At 38.4% G+C, this 21969-nt stretch overlaps 1 protein-coding gene and 1 long non-coding RNA gene across 2 annotated transcripts in view; one reads left to right on the plus strand and one right to left on the minus strand.

Moving 5' to 3' along the window:
- Positions 1-19654, plus strand: part of LOC101740296 (elongation factor-like GTPase 1) — a 162514-nt gene extending 142860 nt beyond the window's left edge. Inside the window, exons 10-11 of the mRNA XM_012693365.4 lie at positions 17091-17275; positions 18018-19654. Coding sequence (XP_012548819.2) covers positions 17091-17275; positions 18018-18206 — 374 coding nt within the window. The 3' untranslated portion in view covers positions 18207-19654. The remainder of the gene's footprint in view (positions 1-17090; positions 17276-18017) is intronic.
- A 642-nt stretch (positions 19655-20296) lies between these two features.
- LOC134200854 (uncharacterized) lies at positions 20297-21862 on the minus strand. The gene is made up of 2 exons (XR_009975935.1): positions 21701-21862; positions 20297-21293 (listed from the first exon to the last, which is right to left on the minus strand). It is a non-coding gene; the product is annotated as an uncharacterized LOC134200854 (long non-coding RNA).
- Positions 21863-21969: the final 107 nt, after the last annotated feature.

Here is a 21969-nt window from a genome sequence, read left to right on the forward strand (position 1 = left end):
AAGCCCATAGACATCAACAATGTAAATGTCGCCACTCAGCTTGACACATGAGTTCTAAGTCTCGGTTTTCCAGTACAACGCCTGCCTCGCCCTTCAAACCAAAACTCACGTCTTGCTTCACGTCAGAAATAGCGAGGGTGACCATCCGTGCTGGGCATACAAGACGCCTGAGAGAGACACCTGGGGGAATTACTTTTACATTACACGTGCTGTTTATATTTGCCTGAACTGCGTTCATTCCGATTTAGAGTGGACCAAAAATGCTGGAATGTAGTTGTGTCAACGACAACATGGCATTAGCATTGACGAAAGGGAGTCTATCACGACCACATTTTCTAACGCTGCGAACCACGTTTATCGAAGTGCTCGTCCTTTTGTTAGTAAATAAAAATTGCTTTTTCCTCCCTACCTTTTTTTTTATTGCCCTTGTAGGCAGACGAACGCACGGCCCACCTGATGGTGAGTGGTTACCGTCGCCCATGGACTTCAGCAATGCCAGGGGCAGAGCCAAGCCGCTGCCTACCGCTTAATACTCTCCACAAGCCTCGTTTGAAGAAGGACATGTTATAGCGCTCGGGAAACACCGTGGAGGGGAGCTCATTCCATAGCCGGATGGTACGTGTACCTATTCGCTGATAGCCTAAGAGGCTATTTCAGCTAAGCCCGGACGGGTAAGTGAGCTCACGGGCTCAACCTGAGAGAATTTGCTAACACCAGTCCTAGCAAGAGCAATGCTTCGCAGAATCTACTACCGGGCAGTATCTTCTACCGTAAAATTGCAACCCCGTCATGACTTACGCGAGTGTGGTGTTCGCTCACGCGGCCCGCACACACATAGACACCCTCCAATCTCTCGAATCTATCCAGAAATACATGAAGTCAGCGTCGGAACGGTACTTCGATAAGGCTATGCGTCATGATAATCGCCTTATCGTTGCCGCCGCTGACTACTCCCCGAATCCTGATCACGCAGGAGCCAGTCACCGTCGACGCCCTAGACACGTCCTTACGGATCCATTAGATCCAATAACGGTTGCATTAGACGCCTTCAGCTCTAACACTAGGAGCAGGCTTAGGGACCCCGGTAACCGTACTCGTCGAACTCGACAAAGAGTTCGCCGTGCAACCTAACCCATGAATCAGCTCGCTGAGTTTCTCGCCGGATCTCCTCAGCGGGTCGCGATTCCGATCCGGTAGTAGATACATTCGCGAAGCAGCTGCTCTTGAGTTGTTAGGTCTCTTGCGGAGGCGCTCGGGTGGCTTTTAACAAATCCCAACCCTCCTGGCCTTAATCCTTAAAAAAAATTGCAAAACAGATGTTTCTATTCAAGGTTTCATACAAATAACCAGGTACATTTCGTATTGTAGTTGCGCACGTACTAACACCTACGTACACAGAAGCAATTCGAAGCGTTCTTAATTAATGACGTAACAGTAATTACTTTACCACCCACTTACCGACCTGTAGGGTAGTAAGCACTATTCACCCGCCCACGTGATGTGGCCCACTGTTTCCTCTGAAACGAATATGGCTCGCTCTGTATGTAGGTACGTTGAGTAAATTTTCCTTGAAAACGCGCCTGCATATTAACATTTACATAATTTTTCGATGAAGCAACTTTTACTGTCGGTCGTTTAGATAATATTCGGATTGACCGAATGCAACTTCTATTAATGTGATTCGAAATCATTTCGATCACATTCACCGCGATTTGACTTATTTGTGCCAAATAAACAAACACCTGTAGTAATTATCGACGTATTTTAGCTTATAAGTAGCTACATAGTTAAGTGTGTTGTAAATTCGTGATTTGAAATAACCAAATCATATCAAATATTTACTTTACTTTTGGAATATTTGGAATATTTATTTTTGGAACGAAGTTCCTTATGGGAAAATGTGGAGGGGTACCCTAACCGGGAAAAAACGTCCGTAACGTAAGATTTTTATTAGTAATGCACACAGTGTACGACTTAACTTTGTAATAACGTACAAATTAGTAATGCACACAATGTATGACTTAACTTTGTAATGACATACAAAAAATAACATATTTTTTTATCATTCATTGACCACGATCTCAGAGCGTTCGTTTGCGCAATACATTAACTCTTATGCAAACAACGGTGAATGAAGTGTACCACAATAAGTTCGCAGGTTACCGAGTGACCGTAGGTTGTTACGAAATCTCCAGTTCATTTTCTTTATACCTCGAATAGAACTGAAAATGAATATTTTTATAATAAGGAACTTCGTTCTTATCCGGTGTCCCACGACGCCACACATCTTTTTTTTATGCTTATATTGGTGGACGAGCTCACAGCCCTCCTGGTGCTAAGTGGTTACTGGGATCAAATTGAGAATAGATTAATATTATTTGTCTATGGTGTAGTCTTGACGAAATCTCTGAATATAGAAGTATAATAAGCAATAGAACAATATTAATGTCCAAACTTATAATTTCAATAAATTATAGTCGAATTTCGACTACACAGGGACCACTAGTAGGTACGATACAAAACGATGAACGATGATGCGTAAAATCACAATCACTAAGCTGTAGATAAATTAGATTAGATCGATAACGGTCCGGTTCCGCGCGATTGCATCCGTAAACAATAAATGTACCGACGTCAAAACAAAAACTGAGGAGGTACCGGCGGAAGTGTAAACAAACAAACATCGTTGTCTACATAATGTTGCTGACCGAAAAAGGCCTATGTGAAGCGTCGTATTATTACGCCTACGAGCGACACTGCCCCGAATAACTATATTTAGATACGTCTTTTATGGTAAACAACTATTAAGAGACGGTATATGAAAAATTGCACTCTGTACAATATTAATCTGGCCATAAAAGAGACGGAAGCAAAAACAAAGATTGGTAAGGGGAGACAGTAATAAAGGCTTGGAATACTGGTGGTAGGACCTCTTATGAGTCCGCGCGGGTAGGTACTACCATCCTGCCTATTTTTGCCGTGAAGCAGTAATGGGTTTCGGTTTGAAAAGTGGGGCAGCCGTTGTAACTATACTTGAGTTCTTAGAACTTATATCTCAAGGTGGGTGGCGCATTTACATCGTAAATATCTATGGGCTCCAGTAACCACTTAACACCAGGTGGCCTGTGAGTTCGTCCACCCATTTATGTAATAAAAAAAAAAAAGATTCGGCTGCCTTCGTATTACGATCACGAAATATGACCTTAGTTAAATATAAAATAAGTATGTAATAGCTGAGTATATAAAATCATTTATTACGTGAACGTTTTTGCCCACTTAATTTCTCGCCGGATCTTCTCAGTGGGTCGCGTTTCCGAGCCGGTGGTAGATTCTGCGAAGAACTGCTCTTTTTTTCTTTTTTATTGCCTTTGTAGGCAGACGGGCATACGGCCCACCTGATGGTGAGTGGTTACCGTCGCCCATGGACTTCAGCAATGCCAGGGGCAGAGCCAAGCCGCTGCCTACCACTTAATACTCTCCACAAGCCACAAGCAACTGCTCTTGCTAGGGCCACTGTTAGCAACACACCCGGGTTGAGCCGGTGGGCTCACCTACACGTCAAAGAGAAGCTGATATAGCCTGTCAAGGCTATCAGCATAGGTTAGAAAAAAGCCTGTGCTTCGAAATGATTCAAACTGTTGACCCAAAACAAAACTATTTTAATTACTATTATTTTATTTAATGCCGCCTCGGCTCCAATTTTCGTATTACTTGAAATACTATATTTTACACTAGCTTTTGCCCGCAACTTCGTCCGCGTGGAATAGTTACTTTGGTATAACGCTAAATTTTACCCGCGACTTCATTTACATAGAAGTAAGTATATTTTTGAACAATAGAATGTTTACGAGCTATTTAAGGTACTAAAATCATGCCTTTTAGCCGACTTCAAAAGAGGAGGTTATTAGTTCTCCGCTCGTATTGGTCTTATAAATAGCCTATAGCCTTCCTCAATAAATGAGCTATCTGACACTGAAAGAATTTTTCAAATCGGACCAGTAGTTCCTGAGACTAGCGCGTTCAAACAAACAAACTCTTCAGGTTTATAATATTAGTATAGATTTAAAAAAAAATACAGTTATTATTATTTCCGATTGCATTCATACTTATATTACCTCTATTATAATCAAAACGTACAAGGATTGACGTATGACAGCACAGAAGCTGGTTGATGACTCATGGGGCACATTGACAAGGCCTTTTACCTTTTATGAATTAAATGTACCAATCTTATTATTAATTTAATTTTATGAATTGAAACCAGATTTTATACATTGGACGAATAATAATTTCAATTCAATTCGATATTCAAATCCAAGATATATGTATATTTGTATGTATATATTATATAATAGATGCAACAAAAAGATATTGAACTTCGCCAGCGTCGATTGAAATCAGCCTCAGATCTTATAAAGAAATTTTCATTGCTTACAGCTGTCATCGATGTCACAGCCCGTCTAGTGTAAAGTGGCTATCGAAGCCCACAGGCATCAGAATGTCATGACAAAGCCACCTCAAGTTATGAGATGGAATTATTTAATATTCTTTATTGCATTGCATGATGCTACCTCACCCTTCAAACTGAAATGAATGAATACTTCGCGGTATAAATGGACAGATGTACCAGGGCTGTGTTTCTTAATCTAGCGGGCTTACAATATGCCGTAACACTAGTAGTGATTTTTTTTTCTACCTGTGCTGGTAACCTCGAGAGATTATTCCATCTTCGCCGAACGAGTAAGTGAGCTCACGGGCCTATAACTTGACGAGTTTGCTAACACTAGGCCTAGCAAGAACTTCGCAGTTTCTTCCATAGGATTGGAAAGGCAACCCACTAAGAAGATGTGGTGAGAAACTCGGCGAGCTGTGTCTAAGGGTTAACTTGTTCCTTTTGTCGCAAGCGACGGGTTGGACGAGAACGGTGACCGGCGCTTGAGGTACCTTAAAGCACCGATATAGATCGGGAGGATCCGAAGTTACGTGTTTAAGACGACGACAACTGTTTACCGCTTAGTCCGCAGGATCGAATATGCCGCCCCGATATAGGGCTAGTAACGACGGTTATCAGAGTCATTACAAATCTTGCCCATGGGAAGTGATGAGGTGTTGTCTTGGTCGACATCTTAGTTATCCCGCATAAATTATTACCTACTAGCAATATTGGACGCGTTTCGCTTAAAAAAACGTCTATTCAGATATAATATATGTCGGAGACGGTCATTAGTTTGGTAGCTAAACGAAACGCGGCACGATTCCCGAGAGATGGCAGCACGATTGCGGTATCGTCGGAACTCGGCTTACTTTGTGCAACAACAGAGCCTAGCCGATGGAGGCGCATAGACGCCATTACACATTTACCAACCAACCTTCTTGAAGTAACTCTAAATCAGATAAGCATAAATCGCACGAAACAACAATCAGTCTTCATGCGGCTCGGTCAGTAATCATCGTGTCGTAATAAAAGTGTTGATCTACATTCCACCTGTAATCAACCGATGACCGTTGCCTTATAAGAAACTAGATCTTAGATAAGGTTGTCGAGCGTTCGTTTAAAAAAATAAATCCCTGAATAAAGTATTTTGAAAATCGAACAAGCAGCTTTAAAAAGCTTGACCGTCGCGGGGTAATTGTGTGTTCCTATCTAAAGGGCGTGATAGCTGTAAGTTCAATGTAATATCTCAATTCGGGTAGTGGCTTTTTCATTGATATGCACGTGGTTTCCTCTTGGCACGATGTGGACAGTTGGCACACTTTTGAATTTTTTGTAAAGCTTTTTGTTTAAGGAAACAATATGTTACAATATTGTCGGACTGATGAATCGTCCGTGACCACGAAATGCTTAAAACATTCGTAACGTCAAAAATAATAATAACAATAGTGAAAAATGTGATATCGAACCGTTACAGTATTTTTAATCGTGTATTCGATTTGCGAACAGCAAATAAAAAACAATATGTATCAATGTAAAGTTTTACTAATTACGGTAAATTACGGTAACGGTTTCCATTTCGTTATGATAATTTATTTTTTAATTGCAATTACGGGATTAGGGCAGCCCTATGTCGAGCGGCATGTTGGCAACAGCGGATGACAGAAGCCGGAATCTCAAGCTCATGACAAAAACAAGACATCCTCTGTACAGAGACAATTAATGAGACAAACTTATTTTGTACATAGCTCTCTAACTATACATCTAAACATAGAAAGGCAATATTGAGTTTCAATATACTTTTTTATGCAGGATTATAGTCATCCCATTTTATGTGTAACTGTATTCATTAGAATTTTCTAGAGGTGCCTAATTCAATTATAGCCCATCGGAGTGTCAGGTCAGAATGGACCGCTACAATCCCTACAACTACAACATGAATGTCGTCATTCACGTCGATTAATGAGATTTAAACCTCAATTCTTATATCTTTAGCACGGCTATCTCATCTCTTTCAAACCGGAAAACACAAAAGCTTCGCGGCAAAAATAGGCAGACTGGCGGCGCCTATCCGTGCGGCCTCACCACACGGCCTACCACAAGTATCAAGTCAAAATAAGTATAATTTTTACGCCTTTATTTTTTACTACACGATTTTATTTGTTTATCGTGAACATTTGTCGAGTACGTATTTCAGTGGAATACTTGGTACCTACCTGTGGAATTTTGAACATCTGTATAGTAGTTTCTCTACTTACGTATGCACTGGGCGTCCTATATTTTAATACACAATTACTTCAAATCAGACTTACTAAATAGCTAAACATCAATCATTAAGACATTGATTCGAATTGGGGAATCGACTACGGATGCAACAATTGAGTTTACTGTTCACACTGAAAAGACGATCAGAGTGTGCTTAATGCTAGTTTTTTAACGTTCTCGATAACGTAAAAGTTAACTTAAATTTGTATGAAGTTGAACCGTTTGCCTACGTTTGCCGCTAGGGGCGCTTTTCCAAATACATACAAATTTGAGTTAACTTTTACGCTACCGAGAACGTTAAAAACTCGCACTAAGCACAAAGATACATGGCAAACGGTAAAAGAGAATAATAAGGTAAATAGAATAAAATTAAAGCTTTTAAATGAGTTTTCCAATTGATTTCCACAGCACCAACTACGATTAATTACGCACGGAACTGTAAATAGGCGAACGGGATGGTAGGAAGTCTCTTGCCTTGAGCGATTACATTATATATGAGGCGCGGGACCGTTAACTAAAGGAAAAGGAAACATTTGTCGTTCGAAACGCGAACTAAAGCGTTTAACTGTCCGTCCAATTAACAAGTTATTTCATTACGTTCTAAAGCAAAATGTGCATTTGCAATTACAAATTGAATTTCGATATGGCATAATAACGTGGCGACACAGTTATAGGCAATAGATTGGTTGTTACCCTGACTCATGACGGGCGATAATAGCTCTCGAATCACGCAGAGGAAACTCACGTATTTTTGAACGCACGTAAAACCGATTTCTGGCGTGGCGACGCGTGCCGCGGCGACGCGTCGCCATGCGCAATCGACTGCGATTCTCTCCCACTCGATCCAGCGCGGCGTTAAGCCATATCTCTCGCTACATTGAACTCGGATACCTATAGCGTATACTCCGTAGTGTATACAGTGTTGTTTACTACAGTACACATAACCTGTGTTTTACTTGAAAACAAATTATTTTTTCGTAGTATTTTATTTTATCATTATGACATATTTAGTTCCTATCACAATCTGTTCTTTTCTGCATATTACTTTTACAAAATAATGTCGATATTTCACATCTGCCAGGCGTCCCGTGACGGCTCACATTTTTTTCTATTGAAGAGTTTGTTAATTACAAATCGGCGGTAGGTAAGTACCGGTTTGTTCAAGTTTTAGTAAAATTTTATTTAAACGCGTCTATGTTAATATCGAACGACATTCGAACGGAAAACGGAGATCGGCAACGGTGTGTTATTAACGAATATCCTCGACATAGTATCGTATTTAATTTGTTCTTATGTTATGCGTTATCGTGACGGGAAACGTCGGCAGGAAACGGGTAAAAATGTTATGTCGAACGGTAATGACGTTCGACTTTTTACTCGCGTTTATTTCACATTGAAGAGAACACCAAGAATATGGATCTTAGTTTATCAACTTTCCTCATCATTTACATCTTTGATTTAACAACGAAGCGATCCCTAAAATGTGGCTTGTAATCATTAACATTATAAAGACTTTGTTCTTTATTCACGACTCATAATAAAGAACACAGGGCTCAATTAAAACCTATTTTGCGATTTAATCTTGCCTTTATTATTCTCATTTTATTATTTCCGACGTTTTAAATACTCCGCTGTTTTCGTGGCTCACGAACGACTGAGGTGTTATTCGTCGACATTATATTATGTAATATCGTGTGAACTACCGTCTAAGGTTTCACGAAAATATTTATTAGTAAATTTCAGAAAGAGAGAGACAGAGAGAGACAGAATACACTTTAATGCACACCAAAACACAATGAACATTTCAAAAATCTGAAAATGTAAGGATACAGCAGGTGTTTTGCGGTGAACAATACATTATTAAAGAAAATATATACACCTGAAAATCATATGAAATGACTATATGATTTATATACCAATATACTTACATACACATAATAAATCAACAGCATGGAAATGATAAAGCATATACAAACAAACAACACTAAACAGATAGATGCGGTAGGCAGCGGCTTGGTTCTGCCCCTGGCATTGCTGAAGTCCATGGGCAACGGTAACCACTCACCATCAGGTGGGCCATATGCTCGTCTGCCTACAAGGGCAATAAAAAAAAATTGTTTTTATTTATTTTTTATTGCTTAGATGTGTGGACTAGCTCACAGCCCACCTGGTGTTAAGTGGTTACTGGAGCCCATAGACATCTACAGCGTAAATGCGCCACACACCTTGAGATATAAGTTCTAAGATCTCAGTATAGTTACAACGGCTGCCCCACTCTTCAAACCGAAACGCATTATTGCTTCACGGCAGAAATAGCGGTGGTACCTACTCGTGCGGACTCACAAGAGGTCCTACCACCAGTAATTACGCAAATTATAATTTTATAATACCTTGCCTGCGGGATACAAACACCGGTGCATCGCTCTATACGAATGCACCGGACGACTTATCCTGTAGGCCACGACGACTTCAAAACTGTTATTTCCGTTACGCTAAAAGCCATGTTCGGTAAAAGTTTGTTTGCTACCATATCCGTGATCTAGTGATTTAGGTAGTAGCTATTCCAACCACTCACGGACCGGTAGGTGAGCTCACGGGATCCACCTGAGATAATTGCTAACGTTGACCCTAGCAAGAGCTGTGCTTCGCAGAATTTAGCGCCGGATCGGAAACGCGACCCACTGAGAAGATCCGGCGAGAAACTCAGTGGGCTGTGTCTATGGGTTAATTCGCTAGCCTAGCCCTTCGTCGCAAGCGACGGGTTCGACGAGAATGATGACCGATGCTTGGGGTACCTAAAAGCACCGTTAGTGGATCGGGTGGATCCGAAATGACGTGCGATATAGTCTCAAGGTTGCATCTTGACCCCGTAAGCTATAAGCGTTTATAGGACATAAGATCGTCTTTTCAAAATAAAAAAAAACCGTCCATATCAAAAGCTTATATATGCATTTTTAATAACTTTTATCCGCGTAACACGAGTCACGAAGTGTCGAACGAAACTACGAGTGCTAGGTATCAATACACCAATAAATCGTAGTGTTGTTGTGGTCAAAATAAAATTAGATTAGTCACGTGTATAAATCAAATAAAATTATGATTATAATTCGTGGTGCGGCCGCGTGACGGAAACAAGTTACGGTCTGCAAATGATAATGAAAAAGTCTGTTTAATTTCATGTAAATGTTATTTCGGTTTTGACTTCTGAAAAGAAAGATTCTTTAAAATCAATCTATTCCTCAAATTGAAAAAGATACCTCAGTTAGATTATAATATCTATACAAGATAAGTTAGCTAAGATTTAAAACCTATGATGACGGATCAAACATTTATAGCATTCTTATAAACGCTTAAAGGTATGGTTTATATACAGGAGGAGGAAATGTAAACAAAAATCATCAATAAATCTTATCATTCGCATTAAACTATATGTATTATAATAAGACTCTATCTACGTCCACTTCAAAGTAAATAAGAAAGAGAAAGACTATATCATCCATTTCCAACCAAAAAATAAATACTGTCGTTGCAAACGTTACAGTTCCGTGGGAAAATTGTAAATCACGCGTGGAACAGAACTTGTACGTATGATGCGTGTACATTATACTTACCGTATTCTCCGCATTCTAATGTATTGTATTACGAACGGCACATTTATAAACATAAAATTTACATGCCTCCGAACGTGTTTACAAACTGACCGTATCGAGAATATAAATGTGCTACAGGAAGTTTGAAAGCGCCAGTGACGGATATATTAAGGGGTAAACAGATAGATAAGCACCAAGCATTCACTTTAATCACATCAATCCTTAAAACATTCCATTGCTGTACGAATGTTTGAATAATACATTTTTGGACTTGTGTTGACAATTCTATTAGAAATTTAACATAATGAATTCTAATAAAAAATCGATTTATTCAGTGAACATGTAGAGTTATTTATACATCCTAGCTATCATAGAATAGAAGAAATCAAACATAAACCTGAATCGCGCTAACGATATTTTCAAGGTGAGCTTCCATAGCTTCGCTAAGGTCCGCTTAGTTGCCGAATCTTCTCCGCATATCTCGAACCCGATGCGGTAGTAGATACATTAGCTGTTAGGTCTCCTTCAGAGGCGCTGGGGTAGCAGTTAAAAAACCTTCCCCTCTTGTCTGAGCCCTTGAATTCACGCACCTGTATTAGTGAAGCGGGAAAAGCCTTCGAGCCACCAGTTATCCTTCAATCAAAAAAAAAAACTCTAAATGCCTTTTTTCTGTCAGTCTATTAAGTCGATGACACCCGCTCGATCGAAGAACCCACTGAGTTTCTCGCCGGATCTTCTCAATGGGTCGCGTTTCCGATCCTGTGGTAGATTCTGCGAAGCACTGCACTTGCTAGGGTCAGTGTTAGCATCACTCCGGTTTGAGCCCCGTGAGCTCACCTACTAGTTAAGGTTACGCTGAAATAGCCTCTCAAGGCTATCTATCAGCTTAGGTAGGAAAAAAATAATCGAAGATCTCCCCTTTCTCGTTTCTATACACAGCAATAACTGTCTACAAGATATTTCTAAACACAGCAATAACTGTCTACAAGATATGGCGCTATTTATACGGATGTCCTAGGAAGCATTCCGTTACTAACGGACTAGGACGCAACGGTACTTGCCCGCCTATTCGCTGATCTCTAACATATTTTTTTTTCTTTTTGATGTAGAAAGAATTCATGGTCACGACCAACGGAAATCGTAATGGGTTCGAAATACTAAAAAATTAATAAAATTAAAACCCATTATTAAATGTGTTTATTGATGTTGAATATTGGAATCTAGTATTTTTTTATTGGGTTTGTATTCAGACGAGCCTAAGGCCTATCACATGGTGATTGGTATCACATTGAGCATCGTTGCTATGGAAAAATATATTAAGAAATAAAATTTAATTGTTTTAAATGTTTTAGGTAAAATCAATATATCTGTAAATATTGTATATATTTATAGTATATATTTTGTCAGTCAGTATATATTTTGATACTGGTGGTAGGACCACTTGTGAGTCCGGACGGGTAGGTATCACCGCCCTGCCTATTTCTGCCGTGAAGCAGTAATGCGTTTCGGTTTGAAGGGTGGGGTAGCCGTTGTAACTATACTGAGACCTTAGAACTTATATCTCAAGGTGAGTGGCGCATTTACGTTGTAGATGTCTATGGGCTCCAGTAACCACTCACTACCAAGTGGGCTGTAAGCTCGTCCACCTATCTGAGCAATAAAAAAATAAAAAAAAATATCGAGGAGAGAAAGGCTGTTTGGCTTAAGCGACATTTCGCTTAATACGCGACATTTATCTTTGTATTTAAAGGTCCGTTTTATTTGATATTAGTATCAATAATTCGGTGTTTTTAATTGAACTTCAATTAAATTGAATCCATTCAAATAGCTGAAGAAGTATTTTCGTTATGATATTTTCTCCAAATGTTATCCTTTAAATAGCTCTGATGTAAAGTTGCAAAAGTGTCGCTCAAACCAAATTTAGCCTTTCACCTCTAGATATGTATGTGTAAAAACCAAGAATAAAGATGACTTCACGTCCTTACGGATCCATCAGGTCCAATAACTTTTGCATTAGATACCTTCAGCTCTAACACTAGGAGCAGGCTTAGGGATCTCGGTAGCCGTAGGTACTCGTCGAACTCGGCAAAGAGGTCGACGTGCAACCTAACCCATGCATCAGCCCGCTGAGTTTCTCGCCGAATCTTCTCAGCGGGTCGCGATTCCGATTCGGTAGTAGATTCATTCGCGAAGCAGCTACTCTTGAGTTGCTAGGTCTTCTTCGGAGGCACTCGGGTAGCTGTTAGCAAATCCCACCCCTCCTGGCTGAGCCTTTGCTCGCCCTGGTGAAACTGGAAAGGCCACATGTCCTGGTGAAACTGGAAAGGCCTCCGGGCCACCAGTACTACTTCAACTTTGTAGGCAGCGGCTTGGCTCTGCCCCTGGCATTGCTGAAGTCCATGGGCAACGGTAACCACTCACCATCAGGTGGGCCGTATGCTCGTCTGTCTAAAAGGGAAAAAAAAAAAAAAATTTTTGACTTAGTAAAATCCAAAGGAAGACCATGTCGCCACATTATTATTGCCTTCGTGCACTGCGCCAACGGAATTTTAAGTATTCGCTCCATATTATGAGACAAAATTATAGATAGTACTTTGCCAGTGCTTATAGCTTGCGAGAAACTTTATATGTTTATATTAAAAAGCAAACACATGTTTTCGAACTATAGACGTAAAACCAATTCAAGTCCGTTATAAAGTTACAAACATGGTATTAAATAGCTACTTACTTGTACCGCTTATGATTACGAAACAAAATATAAACATATTATGTATGTATATATACTGATATTATTATTCTGCGTGGGATGTCCGATACACGTGTAGGCTTTAAGGACATTTATGTAGGTCAATATGTGTTACTTAATTATTGATTCAGTGTTCTACTTTATTTTTTTTTGATAAATTAACATATATCTATAATAACTTCAGTAATCGAAACTAAATTTAGACATGTATGCATTGTTTTAACACTAATATGTAATTTAACAAAATCTATATTTGTACTTGTTAATTTCTGCATAAGTTTATATGTATAAATTTTATGGATCTCTATATTAACTAATAAAATATACTATAATATTAACTAATAAAAAATAAACAGATTTATTTTGTTCAGACACCGAAATTAGTGTATTTTTTTTTGTAAAAGTGTAAGTGTAATAAATATCTCGCCTTCTCTTTCGTAGAACCGCTATTGAGGCGTATATGAGTCGTCTATTATCAAAGGCGGCAATCTGTACATTTGGACAAATTTTTTTTATTGATATGTCAATACAGATTTATTTGAATATAATCGTCTCCTTCAAAGAATACGGTTCAAAACCTGCATTAAATAAAGGTTAATAGTTAACCTGTTATTTATCTAAGATGTCGTTCCGAAGAGTTTTGTGACTGCCAATGGAATACAAAGTCAATAATTCGTTTTTCTGATTTACCAATCATTGTCCAAAAGTCAGATTGCCGCCTTTGATAATAGACGACTCATATAATGTGTTATTTTTTTATTATTTGATAATTCTACCATCATGTTAGAAACGTTCCTAATTTATACACCTCCAAACGAAATCACATTATTTTTCGAAAAAAGTTTTAAAACCACAACTTTTCTTTGATTATAATGAAATTTATGAAGAAAAAAACTGAATAAAAATATCGTAATCGAATAAATGCGTAATCGACCAATAGAGAGAATAATTCCAAGTCATCTCTTCTCGTCGGTGTCTTCTCGTAAGCGGATAGCTGCACTCTTTGTGAACTGCAATCGCCAACCCGCACTAATGATCATAGGGCTTATTTAAGCCGTACGCATAGGTACCTATTTTTGCCTATATACTCGTAATATGCTCCGGCAACCATCCACCAATCTATGCAATTAAAAAATAAAAAGTTTCTTCTGCTTAAATAAAATACAGCAAGAAATATTAAATACAAATACTTTACTAACTAATAAACAATTCAATATATTTGTAGTTTTTATACACACACTAAGGTCCTTTTACGTATACGCGCTAACATGTGCTCTCGGTTTCATCCGTGCTTTAAAATTGCATTAATTCTTTTCTTAATTTTTAAACTGATTCAAACGAAGCACTTAAACGATAATCCAACGATTATAAATCACCTACAATTGTAAACTGATTCGCTTGTTGTCGAGGGCATCATCTACAGACGTACAAACAAACAGATAACTTTGTTTACGAACAAAAGAAGGCGACTATGCACGACTTTTTTTTTCCCACCTAAGCTGATGGTCTAGAGAGACCATATCAACGTAACCTTAACTAGTAGGTGAGGTCACGGGACTCAAACCTGAAGATGTTGCTAACACGAGAGCCGTGCTTCGCAGAATCTACCACCGGATCGGAAACGCGACCCACTGAGAAGATCCGGCGAGAAACTCAGTGGGCTGGATGCACGACAAGAACGGTTACTAGAATGTTTTTTTTTGTGGGACATTCTCATCGTGTCGATAGTTCAAATACGGATGCAAATAAAAAGGTTGTCTGTTTGTTCGTCAAACTCTGTCGTGGCGACCGCCCGTCACCGGAAGGCCCCTTTCATCCGAAAATGACCGCGTCCAATCGGTATGAAGCCAGGAATTTTTCTAACCGACTGATCACTGAATACTTGTGCCTCGTTTAGGCTAAGCTGTTTATTATATTTTTCTAATAAACATAAATGAAAAAGTTATGATAAAACTATTTATATCGATTTTCCGATTATAATATTAGCATTTATTTATTTATTGTACTCATATATACTTACAATCATAAGTTATTTGTGTGTTTATAATAACTAGTGGTCTCTTGGTAGTCAAAATTCGACTATAATTAATTGAAATTATAAGTTTGTATTATGATTATATTGTAAAAGACTGTTTATTATACGTCGAGATTTCACCAAGACTACACTTTAGACAAATATTAATAAAGACAAACAATATTAATCTATTGTCAATTTGACCACAGACTTTAAGGAATAACGAAAGTTTGACAATGAACAAAATAAATATTATGCATGCGTGTGTGTGTGTGTGGGAAATTTCATGATCCTCCGTCCGCGCAATTTAGGTAAAAAGGGGTACAAAGTTCTTGCTTCACGTATTAATATATAGATGCTAAATGTTGCTAAATGCAAAAAAATCTACAATAACATAAACTAATTCAAGTAAACATTCCCAAAAAAAAAATGGTCTAACTCTTATCTATATTATATCCATGTAATTTTTATTTTATCATGACTGTCTTGGATGTGTAGAGATCAGAAATCAAACTCAACGATCCCCGAGCGGCACGAAAGCGAACTTTTTTTGGGTGGGCCCGTGTTTTTTAGGTTTCCTGATTGGCACGGATAGTTTTTCAGTAATTCTATCGGTGGTTGACTCACAATTTGGCGTCACGCGATCAAGATTAGGCACCGGGCGCTTAGTCATCTGAATGACCTATAATGTGTTTTATGAAGTACACTAGGCTTTCAACCTTCATGGCTCATTCGTTATAATTTATTAGTGTAGCTAACTTAATTACTTCATCGTTAATTAGGAAGGTTACGAAAGAATGGCTGAGAATTTTTATAATAACGAAAAAAAAAACTGGGTAGATTTCTTATTAGTACTACTTCAGATTAAATTTTCTAAATAACCTCCATCATATTTAAATCAAATGTGATACAGCTAGAAAAACATTAAATCGGATCACATATAAGGTCAGGCCTAATGTAAGCATAAATTGATAGTTCAAAATAGAGTATTGTCGAATGAGTTTACTTATGGTAGGACGTGCTGTGAGCACGTCTGGATAGGAAGCAACTATATATCCTTTACTAGCTGGCCCGGCAGACTTCGTAGTGCCTCAATCGATAAATAAAAGGCCTAAACTTTTGTATAAAAAATCATAAAACAAACAAAAGGAATCCGTCCGACGGGGGACACATCAACGGAAAAACAAAATTGTTATTTTTATTTAATTCCCAGCATTTTCATATTTATCTACCTTTTAAAGCTTCTCTGGACTTCCACAAATAATTCAAGACCAAAATTGGCCAAATCGTTCCAGCCGTTCTCAAGTTTTAGCGAGACTAACGAACAGCAATTCATTTTTATATATATATAGATAATCTTTATAGTTTTAAATATTGAGGTATTTGCTTTTTGTCGTAAGGTCCCAAATAGCATTCCCAGTAAAGGACTAAATCAATAGAGAATACTCCAGGAAGGTCCTGGAGGACTGACGTGGAAGGGTGAACAGTAGTAGCTCGCAACTCAGTCGATCCTAAGCTGAAGGAGAGATCTTAAGTCAATGCCGGCTCCGCTCGGGTCTTTAACAAAAATTTCAACGATATTTGACGTTGTTTTATTTTTTTAAATAAAAGAACACTTATTGTGGCATAACTATAATAGAAAAACATATGCTGTCGCGATACTTTTTGTAAATAATAATGTGTTCTACAAAGTCGTAGTACACTATTTTATTCTATCATTAATAGTTTTCGCAGAACACGCGATGTAAAGAATATTTTAGGTATTTTTTTACACCTTGGGTTACATTTTTAGTAAGGATCCCTATTTTTTTCAAAAATTATTATAGCCTATGTCACTCGCGAATAGTGTAGCTTCCAAACAGTGAAAGAATTTTTCAAATCCGTTCAGTAGTTTCAGAGCCTATTCAGTACAAACAAATAAACAAACCTTTCCTCTTTATAATATTAGTATAAGTAGATAGAGAATCTCATCAACATTTTTGTTTTGTCAGTCATCTTTTTGTGTTGCAGTCATGTTCTGAAATGTTTGTTTTGTTCTACCAGGTAAACTGTACGCTGCCCTCGGTCGCCGCGGTGGGCGTGTAGTAGGCAGCGACTTACAAAGCGGCTCAGCATCCTTCAGGGTCCAAGCGTTGTTGCCAGTAGCCGAGAGCTTCAAATTTGCCCTCGAACTTAGAACCCATACTTCGGGTCTGGCCGCACCTCAGATGTTGTTCAGTCATTGGGAGGTAAGATCTTGTTTTCACGAGGACTTCATTTGAAATAATAGTTTTAAGAACACATTTGAAGACACGAGTAGATAAAGGGGTTAAGTACGATTTTTAAGTTTTTTGAGTTTTTATATTGAATGCAGGTGTTATGTGCCTATAAACCCTATTAGACCTTAAACCGCTGGTTTAAAGGCTATTTTTAGAAATTGCATGTGATGAAGGAGTTATGTACGAAGAAAAAGTACAAGTAACAAAAGTTTGTTTCCCGTTTTCTCAAAATTAACAAATTGTATCATATCACTCATTCATCACACATATTCATCCTTCACTTATGTCTTCATTTGTTTACATGGGAAAGGTTATTACGTTACAATAGTATGCCGACAAGTCTATGGCTGAACTGGTTCAGTCCCCTCGTTCGTGAACTTTAAAAAAGCCAGAGCTACCGATTTAAATATACATATGATATAAATACATTAAATGATTAAAAATACGCGTCATGTGTCATCAGTGGTCTTTAAAAACAGTACAAAGAAAATTGTCTCTCAAATTTGTAATTTTTTTTATTGCCCTTGTAGGCAGATGAACATACAGCCCACCTGATGGTGAGTGGTTACAGTCGCCCATGGACTTCAGCAATGCCAGGAGCAGAGCCAAGCCGCTGCCTATCGCTTAATACTCTCCACAAGCCTCGTTTGAAGAAGGACATGTCATTAAGTCTCGTTAGGAAACTAACATTTTCAACTATTTGATTTCATAGGTAATCGACATAGATCCGTTTTGGCGGCCTTGCACCGAAGAGGAGTATCTGCACTGGGGCGAGAAATATGACGGAGTGAACCGCGCTAAAGCGTACATGGACTCCGTGCGGGCGAGGAAAGGGCTCGCTACAGACAAACAGCTCGTACAACATGCTGAGAAACAACGTACTCTATCAAAAAATAAATAAATGATATAGATTTTTAATTCACAAACTTAGAATGAATACCTACTAACATTTCAATGTCATATTCACATGTAAAAGTGTAAATTAAACTCCGTTGTAATTATTTTGGTGTAAGCACTTTTCTTTAAATTTGTTTGTCCTTTTAATTTACATTTTGCTTTGAAAAGTTCATACATTCGGTTTATTGAAAGGTCTGGGCGTAAAGAAAAAATGAGGTAAATGAAATGATATTTTTTATTGTTTCTGTATTGCACTTAGATCACTTTGGTTTTCCATAAACGTTAAGAACTCAGTTGTAAAATTGGGATCATAGTGATCTAAGTGCATCTCATACTTCGATCAGTGTGGCATGCCTTCACTTTGCAGACAGTACCAATTCTATAGTGACATGTTGTGATCCCTCAAGGAAGAAAGCGCTGAAGAGCGCTTAGATCAGTGTGGCATCGAAGAACTATGGTTTTTCTATGCCATTGTGGAATAACCTCAGTATTAGCAACAATGTCACTTAAATCACTCTGGTTCCAACGTCGTCATTTATGTATGAATATAAAGAAAGTAATTTGTAAAAACAAAACACTTTGTATTGACGAAAATATCGCCTATTTGACTTATGGTTGGAGACCATAAGTCAAATCGATGCCCTATTTCCTGTTTCCATTATTAAATAGTGCGAAAAATCAGTTATCTCACGTAACATTTAGACAGGAGGAACCTAAATTTATTGTATTATCCACTATGACTTCGTGTCTAGTTTTTTTAATCTTCAAATACTATTGACTTACCTTGATCAATAATTTGTAGGTCAATTATTTAGAGACATCCTACCCCAAAAATATTTGCAATATAGTTGCAATGAAAAATTGAGGTCGTGTATCATCAGGCATTTCGTGTCTAATGTCCGATGTTTGAAGATAAATTTCATTCGAACGCATCTCAAACCTGCTCTTGGCTGGTCTCTATATCTTGCATCTCTCGATAAAATAAAGCAATTTGGTAATTCGGCTCGCACCGTTGAGTGTTCACGAAAGCTCACGGCTAGCGCACTGTTGTTTTACAAGTTTGTTATGTTGTTAATAGCATGGCTGGTGGTCGAGTTAGAACGTTTGTCTCCCAGCCCTAAAGAAAATTCCAAACTAGAAGAGAGTCGTACTGATTTTACAAAATTAATAATTTACTTTAAAACAAGTGCAGATAGGCTACATTTCTTTTGAACTTATTTCGAACAACCCGGTTTTTTTTGCCAGAAATTATGAAATAGAAAAATTCGTAAATAAAATTTGCTAGTAATTTTATAATAGGGGCATGTAAAATGAACAATACGATGTGGTATTTTAAGAACTTGTTAAATACCTTTATTCTTTTATGTAATGTTCTTCCAAGTCATGAATTTTAATTATTGTTACTGATTTACTGTTGCTATTTTTTTTTAAATAAATATTAAAAAGAACTAACTTGTCTGTGCTATTTTTATTTGCCTGCAACGTGCAAGAAAGAGGTCAGTGAGTTAGTGCTGGACCAAATGATACGTGGCATTTCCACCCTGTGGTAGCAATACATATTTTTATTCTCAAACCAAATTATAATTAAACTCGTGGCCTTAAGAATAAGACGCCCGGTGTACTCACGACTCACGTCAAGCGATACGTCTAGCGTTGTTGGCCAAGTCTTGAGTGAATGATTGCTCAAGTTTTTATAAGAATTAAATTGATTAATTGTCATGATTAATTTTGTTAAATAAAGTAGTAAAATATTTTCTTCGGATATCGATACTCTTAAGCCTCAAAAGCGCTAAGTGTAATTTATGAAAACGAAGTTTTTTGAAGTGAAACTTCTAATGCGACTCAACAAGGGTGTGTTAAGCGTTTAACGCTACCATAGAACGCATGCGCTTAGCATACCACTTCGATAAAGCGGCACGACACGAGAACCCGCTCATCGTGGCCGCCGGTAACTACATTCCCGATCCTGCGGACAGAATGGAAAGCAGTCGACGTCGCCTCACACACGTCAATTCGGATCCTCCCGATCCACTAACGGTGCTTCTAGGTAGGAGAGACCGGGGCAAGATGAGATAGCTAAGACAAAACTCGCTGTACAAAGACAATTATACTCTTTAATTAAATTCTTTAAGAAAACAAGTAACACTTATACATTTGTCTATTAAAATTAATAATTTTATCGTGCAAAATCACAGAACTTTTTTGACAAATAATGATTAACGATAATGAGGCGAATTTCCCGTCTTGCCCCATGGACGGGGTAAGACGGGAAATGCTACGGGGCAAAAGGAGTACGTATTTTAATCGGGCAGACAGCGTTCACAAATGTGTGCCTCGTCGTCTTCTTCATCTACTCCGGCACAGGAATCGTGTGCCCAACCATGGCAAATACTGCAGATAGCCCAACCCTCGCCTCGGTTGACTCTTAGTATAAGTAAATATAATAGACGCAGGCCCAGTCACCGTCCTCCTCTTCCGATTCAATTTCTTTGGCGAGTCTTTTAGCTTGACGCTCGTTTTCAGTCCTTTTTATCTTCTTATTTCCAACTTTATGTATTCGTTTTTTATCTTTTTAAGTCTTCTGTCCATCAGTCTTCATCCGCTTCCGTTCATCCAAAAGTTCATCTCGCATCTGCTTCCGAGCGTATATTGTACATGGGTGGGACATACGTTCTATGGCTATGCTATGCATAGCTCTTGCGGTTGATGTCGGTTCTGGGCCAATCTTCTCCTGCCATGCCAGTTTCTTCATTAAGTGATTTCGCTGAGCCAACTGATAAGCTTATTACACGAAGTTATTTTCCTGTTAACCGTGCTTCCATAGATTTCACACATTGCGCCAACTCATCTACTTGTTTTGCTGTAAAAACAGTTTTGAATCGTCACAAATGCTTTTTCCCATACTTAGTCGTTACCGGAATCAGTGTCGTCATCCACAGAATCACGATCTTTTCTTACACGGCGGCGGAACATTATATGTAGCCGAGGCTCGAGAAAGCCCCATCTTGTTATTAAGAACCCATAAGACCCAGAACTTCAGGGTCCCATTTGCCACGATCTGTTTTTCGTTTATAGTTCCGAACCATTGTATCTGAGAAAAAAACTTTATGAGAAAAGCAACGATATATCTTGCTAATGTAGAAGTTACAACAATATGTACTTATACTTTTTTTTATACCACTAATTCGGCAAAGAAGCTTACAGTTCGCCTGATGAAAAGCGGTTACCGTAGCATATGGACGTTTGCAAAACCAGGTTGCAATACTATCGATAGGTAAGTAGGTACACAGAAGGTATTATTTAAACCATAAGGAAGGGGCAAAACGGGATAGTATCCCGTTATGCCCCGATCATTGTGCCCCGACTCACATGTAGTCAAATAAGTTGAAGCAATTCTAATATTAAATCTTACTGGCGCAAAAATCTAATCTGAATTTAAAGTGTTATAGTACTACAGCACGCTGAGGATTAAAACATTATATTAATTCAAGTACTTACATGTCTGCACATCAGTTTCTTAACCAAAAACCGGATAAAACACTTGCAAAATCAGTTTTTTTCCTATACAACGCAAAAACGAGATCCAACACGTTCGCTCTGCTCGGACGCACTTGCGCTGTCTGAATTTCGTGCAAATGGCGCCGTTACCGGTACGAACACGATTACCATTCATGGACACAAGCTTATTTCCCGTCCTGCCCCGAACTTCATGTTGCCCCGGTCTCCCTACCTCAAGCACCGGTCACCGTCCTCGCCGAACCTGTCGC

Source organism: Bombyx mori, chromosome 21 (assembly GCF_030269925.1).
Source record: "Bombyx mori chromosome 21, ASM3026992v2".
NCBI lineage: Eukaryota > Metazoa > Arthropoda > Insecta > Lepidoptera > Bombycidae > Bombyx > Bombyx mori.